General features: G+C 38.9%; 1 protein-coding gene across 1 annotated transcript; it reads left to right on the top strand.

The window, feature by feature from the left end:
* Positions 1-2,234: 2,234 nt before the first annotated feature.
* On the top strand, positions 2,235-9,005 carry LOC106965192 (BMP/retinoic acid-inducible neural-specific protein 3-like; the record flags this gene model as incomplete). Its single annotated transcript, XM_015061125.1, has 3 exons — positions 2,235-2,545; positions 4,601-4,907; positions 6,642-9,005. Coding segments are annotated over 3 exons (1,440 nt in total), but the record flags the coding sequence as incomplete, so codon positions are not given.
* Between the last annotated feature and the right edge of the window lie 606 nt (positions 9,006-9,611).

The following is a 9,611-nucleotide window of genomic DNA, read 5'->3' as shown; positions in this document are numbered from 1 at the left end:
GCTCCTGTGTAATTTAGTCCAGCTATCTTTGTTTTATTGCAAATAAATATTTAATTTGACCCTTAAAATGCTCTCGCACTGCCCTTGAGAAAAACCAAATACACTCACGTATTTTCAAGACAAAGCCAATTCTGCAACTTTTTATTTAGTTATTATTATACAGCCTTTCACAACTACTGTGTTTTCAAATCGCAACATGTGTCTGTTTGAAATGATCTCATGTGCCTTTTAAGATTGGTCCAGTTCAGTTTTGGCCGATGTAGGTTTTGCTCTTATTGCACTTATTTTAAGAGATTTCTTACAACCAACAAAGTTTTTGGAATGGTCTTTTTTGTTTTTAGAGGTTTCATAAACATCAGACCATCTTATAAAAGATCTTACAGCCGTGTGAAATAATCTCATTCAAGTTTGGCAACTGTAGTTATTTCAAACGTTGAAGTAAAAAGGATCAAATGCAGTCTGGGCTCTTGAAACACTGACAGAGCCTTTTAATTTCACTTCAGACCAAAGACTGAGAATCAAATACTAACTTTTGCTTCACTAGGCACCAGTGACGCTTGCTGAAATTTTCTTATAGTGGCTAAAATGTACACAATACTGGACAAAACTCTCATTGACTGGTTATACAGACAAGCAACCGCGAGGGAAATTACACTTTAAAACTTTAAAAGTAATGATCATTTTTTATTTGTGCAATTTAACATGTTTTTATCTTCAAGATCATGACACCCTGGGCAATGAGCCATAATACCTATATCATAAACTGTGGCAGCAAATGGGTTTTTAAACAAGCAGACTCAAATGAGAAAACTTTGTGTGTGTCAGTCCCTGCATACAGGAAACACACAGGGCAGCCTGTGTCTGTGCTCTGAGGCCTCTCAGCTGGACTCACACAGATTTAAACATACAGTATCATGAAACAGCAGGGGATGAATCCTTGATCCCTGGGACTAATCCGTCTGCTTCTATCTCGCACTTATCAGGATCAGAGCTATCCTCTTTAACATCACCCACCGCCTTTCCAAACAAAAGGCAAGAACAGCAGTGGTAGGCGACAAAAACATCCTTAGTGCATAACAGTCCTCAACCAGGCAGACAGAGCTCTTTTTAAGTTGATAAAATTGTGTTTTGATATGTTACCTATGTAATTTTAGTGCTATTCTTTCACATGCCACAAGCAATATTTATTTTGTAAATGGTTAAACAAGATAAACAATTGGTTCAGGAAGTACAACCTGAAACCAGTAAAAATCTAGTCTTATAAAAGCAATAGAATAGAATCTGGTTGTATTTACAGGTTATTTAGATATAACCTTTTTAGTCCCACAGATTCAGGTGTTAAAATGTAAAAGGCAACTACTACCCACTTATTATGTAATTTTCTATTTATAATATATAGCTACTTACCAAATTATTCTAAATGTAAAAAGTAGCTAATTTTAGCTACTTAAACATTTATTTCAAAACTGTACATGAATATGAATGTACAGTACAAACGAAATGTACAAACGAAAAAGTATTTGACAAATTTCAGGTTTTGTCAAAAATCTTAAATTTTTATATTTTTCTGAAATAATAATAATAAAAAGTTGTAACCTACTGCTGCTAACTTCGTTTAAAACTATCTCATTTGTGAGCGGTATTAATGTCTCTGCTAAAGCAGTGAAATGGAAGCGTTACTGTCGTCCTTGAACAGCCAAATTTATAGGAGCGTCTGCGTTACACTTCTGCTTCTTTATTTTGTTTTGCTTTTGATTAACACCTGCTGTGACAGCTGCAGAGTGAGCAGTAAATTGTGTCAAAGGACTGTTTTCCATTTTGAAGGGAACACCCAAAGCCAGAGGCTGGCCTTTTGCTATTTTGCTGTATAGCTTTATTGGTCTATTCAGCTTGTGATTATGGGTGCACTCCTAAATTGTTTGGGGATAATGAAAGATTTACGACATAAATGGAAATGCCCATCTGCATGTGACACCAGACAGCCATTTATCAAGCTTTCTAAATGACAGTGTTGGCAGTGATATCACAGTGACCGTGATGAGACTCTAACAGTTAGCCGAACGAGAACACCCGCACATTAAAGGGCTCGTGTTTGCCTTGTAAATCCAATTTATTAGCCAAAAACAGCTTTTGTGTTTTCTAATGAGACATTCAGCTCTTCCAGCTCCTCGTTCATTTTTACGCTTATGCCACCAGTGGAGAAATCGAAGACTAAAGAGTTTTGACGGGCTCAAACAGACTGCGTGAGATCATCTAATTTCCTTCTGTTGTCTCATTTTTTTTTTTTTTTCGCTCTTCCTGTCTCTCTTGTGTTCCCTTCAGATGAATTCAAAGCCTTCCTGAAGCGGCTTCCCACCGACCGATTTTTAAATGTGTCCACGGTTGCCAAGTTCTGGTCAGCTGACCTGCCCCTGCAGAAGCGCTATGCTCAGCTGGAGGCCAGCACTGTGCTGGTCTTGGGAAAAGCCCAAAAGATAGTGAGGAAGCTCTTCACCCTGAGCAAACGCTGCCCCAAGCAAGCCCGCATAAGTCTGCCTCGAGAAAGGTAAGCTGCTACACCGTCAACTAACACACTAAAAGATTACAGTGTAATTTGTTACAGCTGAGACCTAATGTTCATCTTTTAAATCATCTTTAACTTTTTCTCTCTTTCGTTTTCTTTCTACACAAAGAAAGAAAACAATGCTGTTTTTCTAACAAATAAAAATCAGCATATAGGTGCTGAAAGCCTATATTTCCCATGCGGCACAAACATTTATGCATAGATTTAATATCTTTGAGACTTTGTTTAAGCTCAGGATGCAAAGAAGGAGCTCACCGTAATTAACAGACATTTGGCGTGTCAAAGATTTAATCATTCCCTTTCTTGTCACTTCATGATGTTGCTGAACAGTCTGGAAAAGGAATGCTGCTTAAAATCCAATCCAACCCAACATCCAGCAGTAGGCAATTTTTTTTTTATAAGGCATCCACTTGTTTGAGTTGTGATTTTTGCCCTGTTTGACTTCTTCCCCCTGTGCCAAAGCTCCAGGAAGAAGAAATTGTTTTTTTCCCTACTAGCCTAAATTTCTTATGCCATCAACTGACATGTTTCCATTAATTAGCCAAATAATGGCCTAAGTATTTTTTTTTCTTTTCTTTTTTGCCTAAAACATTGTTTAAAAAGAAAGAGGTGAGATTTCTATTGTGCCAAAATCACTTTTGGCAAAAAATGACTTTTAAGGCCATTAATTTAAGAATGTGACGATGTTGAACATGTTGCCATTTAACTTTTCAGGGAACAGAGAAAATGTCCACATTAGTCGTTTGTCTTGTCACCATGACAGCCCATTTTTATGTGGACCACATTAATTCACAAGCATTAAGTGCCCCAACTGAGGCCCCCCAACACTCAGTTGTGGTGTTGGGGGGCATTTAATGCAGAGATATGTAAATATAAAGAGATATGTTATCCTGCTATAAAGTTTTCTTAAAGTTTTCCTCTTCAAATTATATTTTGGAATAATTCCATTGTGGATAAAGACGAAACATGGAAGGCTGTAAAAAGAAAGAGAACAGAAAAAAGTTCTCAAAACAGGAAATTGGATGTGATCAAGCTGGAAGGAAGCAGAAACAGTAGGGAAGCATAACGGACTGGAACACACTGATCTGGCGAAGAACCAGGCAAACTGAGCAGATAATACGGGGAGCAAGGTAATGCCCGACACAAAACCAGTAATTGCCAATTAGAGACCGGCGTGAGGCAAAGAAAGGATGCAAAACTAGCTGGAAGCACAGCAAGTCAAAAATATGACTGGGTTCAGGAAAACCAAATTTAAGATCAAATAAAAAGAAGTTAACTAGAAAATCAAGCAGACTTTTAAATAGCAGTTGTGAATGATAAAAAAAGAAAAAAAAGAAAAAAGTTGTTGTTTCCAAATGTTCTGGCTTAACAATGCGAGTACAAATGCATTTTTCCTGTTCATACGCTCAGTAGCATATCTTTTATTTCAAAATTAACATTATGACAACAGAGATTGCAATTTGAACTTTTCTACTCTGGGGTACGTCGGGTTAGGTTAATCATTCTATACCAGGAGGAAACGGTCCTCCTGCAGACAAACTTAGTTCCCGACTTATATTTTGTTGTTAGTAATTAAAACACCTGAACACAGAGAAGATTTTGGCACATTTAATGTAATGTGTAACTAACAGAATAAGTTCAAAATGTACAGAGTTCCTCCAAACAATGATCAACTGATAGTCTACATCACTGGGAGTAAACAAGAAGATCAAGGGACAAAGCCGAACTAAATAATGACTCAAACATCAAAACACAAGGATCTACTAATATTCAGAAAGTTGGTTAGATGGGTAAATTAGTCTGGCAGGCAATTACTTGGTGCAAGAATGCATCATTTACAGAGAATATCATTCTATGTGTGGACAATGGAACAAGAATTTCAGAGGTAAGTTAATTTTATTGTGAGATGCATTTTAAAATCTTATTGCATTTATATGAACAGTGGTACGTGACTGAAAGGGTAGTTGTCTCCTGACGGCACTGACAGACTTTTCATACAAGCTTTTACTGATGTGTCTTCCTTCTCCTTCCTAACAGGCCTGTTGGCTTTTGGCTGGGCACGGCTCAGTCTCTGCTCTACTGCAACGAGCATGGAGTCCTGGGGACGTTCTCTGAGGAGGCTAAAAGCTGCACATGTCCTGTGGACCAGCCCACCTGCCAAGGAGCAATCCCCTGTGTTGTGGGCACCTCTCCCAACTCCTGCTCCCAGTGTGCCACCGACAATGCCACCCGATGCGGAGCCTGTCACCATGGCAACATCCTCCATCTTGGTTCCTGCCGTCCGAGCGTTGGGGCCTCGCTGGACCATTACCTGAATTTTGACCTGGACATGCCAGATGCTGAGGTTCTCGGAGCTTTTAATTTCCACATTTACGCAAATCCATTAAAAAGGCAATGTGAGACAAAAGATTCAATTTTAAACATATACTCTGCTAACATTTGAGATGTCCTTAGCAAACCACGCACCAAGATTACATGCTGTGTAGCCGTCAACAGGTTTCTGGCATAATCATTGGATATACTACATGTACTAGTCTGTCATTGTTTCCTGGGAGTGACATGGTTTTAAGCATAATCCACAAATTCTGAAATGGTTCAGGGTGGAGCTTTGGTAATGCAATTCCAGGGGATTTATTCCGAAACCAGTTTGGATGTGTGTTGAGTGTCATTGTCCAATGGCATCCAGGTTTCAACCATCTGACCTAAACCTTCACCCTTAGAACAAAGGACCTTGGTTTGGATGTTCAGGAACAACACAGGAACCACCAAGGTTCAAACCTTTGAGTTGAGGGTTGCGTCTTCATATTGAACTACTGGCAGACATGGACTGAGCAAATAGTGACCTAGGAAAAAGGCACTTGCTTCAAAATGGACACCTTTAAGCTAGCCTTAAACTTTTTGCTGCCCACGTGGTAAACCCAAATGGTGTCTGGAGAAAATAAATATTGCCATGCAAGGCAAAGACTATGCGATGCTTACCACAACATGAAGCATGTTTGGAAGAGGCATGGTGAGGCTATCAAACTAAATACACTGTACAAGCTGCCAAGCTTGGTGGTGTAAGTTGTGCTGTTTCACAAGCCTGGGAACTGTTGCAGTGCACAACGTGGATGGAGTTATAGAGAGGGAGGAACACAGCCATGGTGTTTTCAACTTCCCCTTAAACCACAAGGTTTAAGGGGAATTAAGGGGATATTGTCTCGAATAACTTTCCAGGAATCCTCCATGGTTGAAAACACCTCCATGGTGTTTTCAACTTCCCCTTAAACCACAATGTATCTGGTTGAAACCTAGACATATTAGATACTCCAAAAGGGTAAAAATCACAAAGACACCTTTTGGAATCGATGGGGCATCCAAAGATCAAGCTTCAGGACTGACTGTGTTCAAATTGTACAGGGTGTGTTTGAAAGGCAAGTCCTTGTTAGGAAGTTAAATCTAAAATATTTACCAAAAAGAGCAGATACAAAGACTCAGGCATAGATATGCAAGAAACTTTGTAACAAAAAAGATGTAATTACAGTGTAATTTCCAAAGGGGCATCTAATCAAACTATTGGTAGGGGTTTATCTTCAAACTGTGACCATATGGGTCACCCATTTTGTTTAATTCAAGTTGTCAGTTGTGTTGTCATTCTAGAAAAAAAGTCAAAAAATTTCTCTTTATGTAAAAATTATGACTTTCATTGAATACTGAATATGTAAGATTTCCAAAGGCAGATTTTATACTATGATGTTTCTGAAACCGTTTCCATGAAGACAGAATCACTAATGCTGTGAAATCCCTTGACATCATGGTCACTGGGAACAAAATAAGTAGATCGAATTATTTTATTTTAATTTATATTTGCTTAGATTACAAAAATTACTCCAATATCATTTTTGCTGTCTTCAAGATCAGAAAAGGTCAGTTTATAGGAAGGTTTTTGAAAGTTCATGGTGACTTTTGGTTTCTTCACATTTTCCATATTTGTGATTATTTTTCAGTTAACCTTAGAGAAATACAACTTCAGAGTCATATCAGAAAATGCATTCTTTCGTGTAAGTACGCTCTTGCTTATCTTCTCGTTCTGTCCTAGGTGAAGTACTTGCTTCAGCGACTCGACAGCAGAATTGAGGTCCACGCCATCTACATCAGCAATGACGTCCGCTTGGGAAGCTGGTTCAATCCTGCCTGGAGGAAAAGGATGTTACTTACACTCAAGAGCAACAAGAACAAATCCAACCTCATCCACATGCTAATGGGTATTTCTTTCCAGATATGCTCAACTAAAAATTCGACACTGGAACCTGTGCCTGTCATTTATGTAAATCCTTTTGGGGGCAGCCACTCGGAGAGCTGGTTCATGCCCGTGAATCAGCCCGAATTCCCTGACTGGGAGAGAACTAGACTGGACAGCACTCCCAATGCGCAGTGTTACAACTGGACACTGTCACTGGGGAACAAGTGGAAGTCTTTTTTTGAAACGGTCCACATCTACCTACGGAGCCGCATCGTCACGGACGATCCGACGGTGAACGAAACTCTCTTTTACGAACCTTTGGATTTGGATGATCAGACGTCAAACTTGGGCTACATGAAGATCAACACTCTGAAAGTCTTTGGATATAGCATGCACTTTGATCCTGAAGGCATCAAGGACCTGATTCTCCAACTCGACTACCCCTACACACAGGGCACGCAGGACGCTGCCTTTCTGATGTTGCTGGAGATGAGAGATCGGATTAACCGTCTGTCTCCACCGGCGCCACAGCCACTTGACCTGTTTTCTTGTCTGCTGCGGCACCGCCTCAAGCTGTCTGCAGGAGAGGTGGCACGAATCAAGGATTCTCTGCAGATCTTCAACTCCAAGCTCCCCAATGCTTTTCCAGAACCTGACCTGGCCCAGCTTTGCAGCTAGCTAGATTAGCACTCTTGGTTCAGGAGTTTTACTGCACCCAGAGTGGAGTTGCTGCTTCATGGACAATCCTATGTTGGGTACACAGAAGATTAACCTACTCCGAAAGTCTTATGCTGGGCCTTTCTTTTCTTTCACTTTTTTCATTGGTTGGTAGGTGCAACTTGTTTCTTCTGTAGAGACTCTGCTTTACCAATCGGATGGAGTACTTTTGCTATTACTGCCGTGCTTTTGGTGAACTCTCTGACCGGACCGGGTCAACCATCTTATCTATTCTCAAAAGTCTGTTATTTTTGTTTGTTTTGAACTGCAGAGATACTGTAATCTCTGCCAAGATTTGAGATTTGATCTTAGGAAGAAGAACTTTAGAGTGGAGTTGGAAAAATGTGTCAAAAGAAGAGGATTTTCCTTTTATAACTATTTTCGTTGGAAAAAGAACAATTGGGTTGGGGATGGAGAGTAGTTATATTATCCATGTGGTGAATAAGTTATGTTATGCTTAACAGTTTGAAATTTGATAACCCTGACCCCTGCTAATGTCTTTGAGAATTTATTTTTAATCCACATCTTCCATTCTATCTGGCATTTTAAAACGTATATCTATTATCATCCAAACGAGAAGCCTGTTAGTGATGTTCTGTTCATGGTGGTGTGTCTGTGCCAAAAGCAGAAGAACACATTGGCAAATCTGAGTGGAAAAAAACATTGGCATATGCTGTCTTTTCTTACTCTTTTAACCTGAAAGTGGCAGAAAGAAATCACGTGACGTGATAACAAGGGGGATCTGTGGATGTAGTGCTGTAAATAATGCTCCATTTAATTCAAGATTGTGGACAAGTGCACATTGCTTTCTAGATAACCGAGTAAAAGACCAAAAAAAATGTTTATAACAAAACAGACTCATGCCTTATATGGAAAGTTAATGTTAAAACAAGAAGCACATTTAATTTCTGTGTTTGGTTTTGAAGCAAAAGGTTGTTTCGCTTTTTATATTTCTACCAGGACAGAACAACAGACAGAATCTCCAGAGTATGTGATGATGTAGCTTTTCTATGTACAGCAAATGCCAGTCACATTTTCTGCTCTTGTTTCAATTCAGTGTTGTGGAGGAATTTGAATCACTTTTCACAGTGCCCACCAGTACTTGCACTATGTAACTGTTCTGCAAAATCTCCAGTTATACAAAATCTTTGTAACTGATGGATCTTTTTTTTTTTTTTTTTGCTTTGAATATGGTTTTCAAAGTTTTAAACAGCTTGGTTTAGTCTCATGTTTTTAAGTCGGTATTTGCTTTTCGTCAATCTAGCTTTCTTTTTTTCTTCTCTCTTTATGTGGGTCACACTTCTAGCAGCAGTTATCACGGCAAACGCACGGTCAGAAAGTTTATCTCGGGCAGTAAGGGTCCCTTCAGAGTCGCAGACTTACGAGTATGACACTTGATATGATGGTACATTTACTTTGCCAATTTCTCACAGTAAACCCTGTATGTCATTTTCAGCTGTTCTGTGCTCAGCTTGCTTAAGTAAAAGCAAAGTGTTTTATCTACTTTGGAGTTTGTTCTTAATTTCTAAAAAAAAAAAAAAAAAAAAAAACCTGCTTTCAAAACCTTGTATAAGAGTAGATTATAAATGTTGTTTATTGGCCTCTGACTCACAACTTATCAGCCTCAAGATAATACACACGTCACATTTCCACAACAATCTAGGAAATATAGCAGCATATCTTCACACACCATTGAAACAAAAGGGAGACAAGCCATAGAGTGACGAGGGTGAGAGTTTGAATAATTAAAACGCAGAGAAATGTGTAACCATTTCTTCTAGCTGTTTGCAGTTGGCATGGTAACTTAGCACGACATTTAACAAATTACGCAGAATTTCCTATTTTGAACTCGGAAGGAGTTCAGCTCGGGTGCGACCTCGTTCCCAGATTCAAATTTCAACTGGCCAGGAAAACTAAAAGCTGTAAGAGAAAAGCTTTCAAAGAAATACTGAAGAATGTCACGAAGAGCTTTTTGTAATTGCCATCATCAATATATCCTCCATATATATTAATATATGTTCAGTCACCTTCTAGTGGTAGAATGACTTGATTCTTCTAATCAAATTAGTCAAAATTATTTCTCCCAATGGTTACTATCTGATTTTTTTT

This window comes from Poecilia latipinna, unplaced genomic scaffold (genome assembly GCF_001443285.1).
Source record: "Poecilia latipinna isolate Pla-1442-1.1 unplaced genomic scaffold, P_latipinna-1.0 Scaffold1782, whole genome shotgun sequence".
NCBI lineage: Eukaryota > Metazoa > Chordata > Actinopteri > Cyprinodontiformes > Poeciliidae > Poecilia > Poecilia latipinna.
The sequence above is the reverse complement of the archived record's forward strand: the minus strand, read 5'-3'. Positions and strand labels throughout refer to the sequence as shown.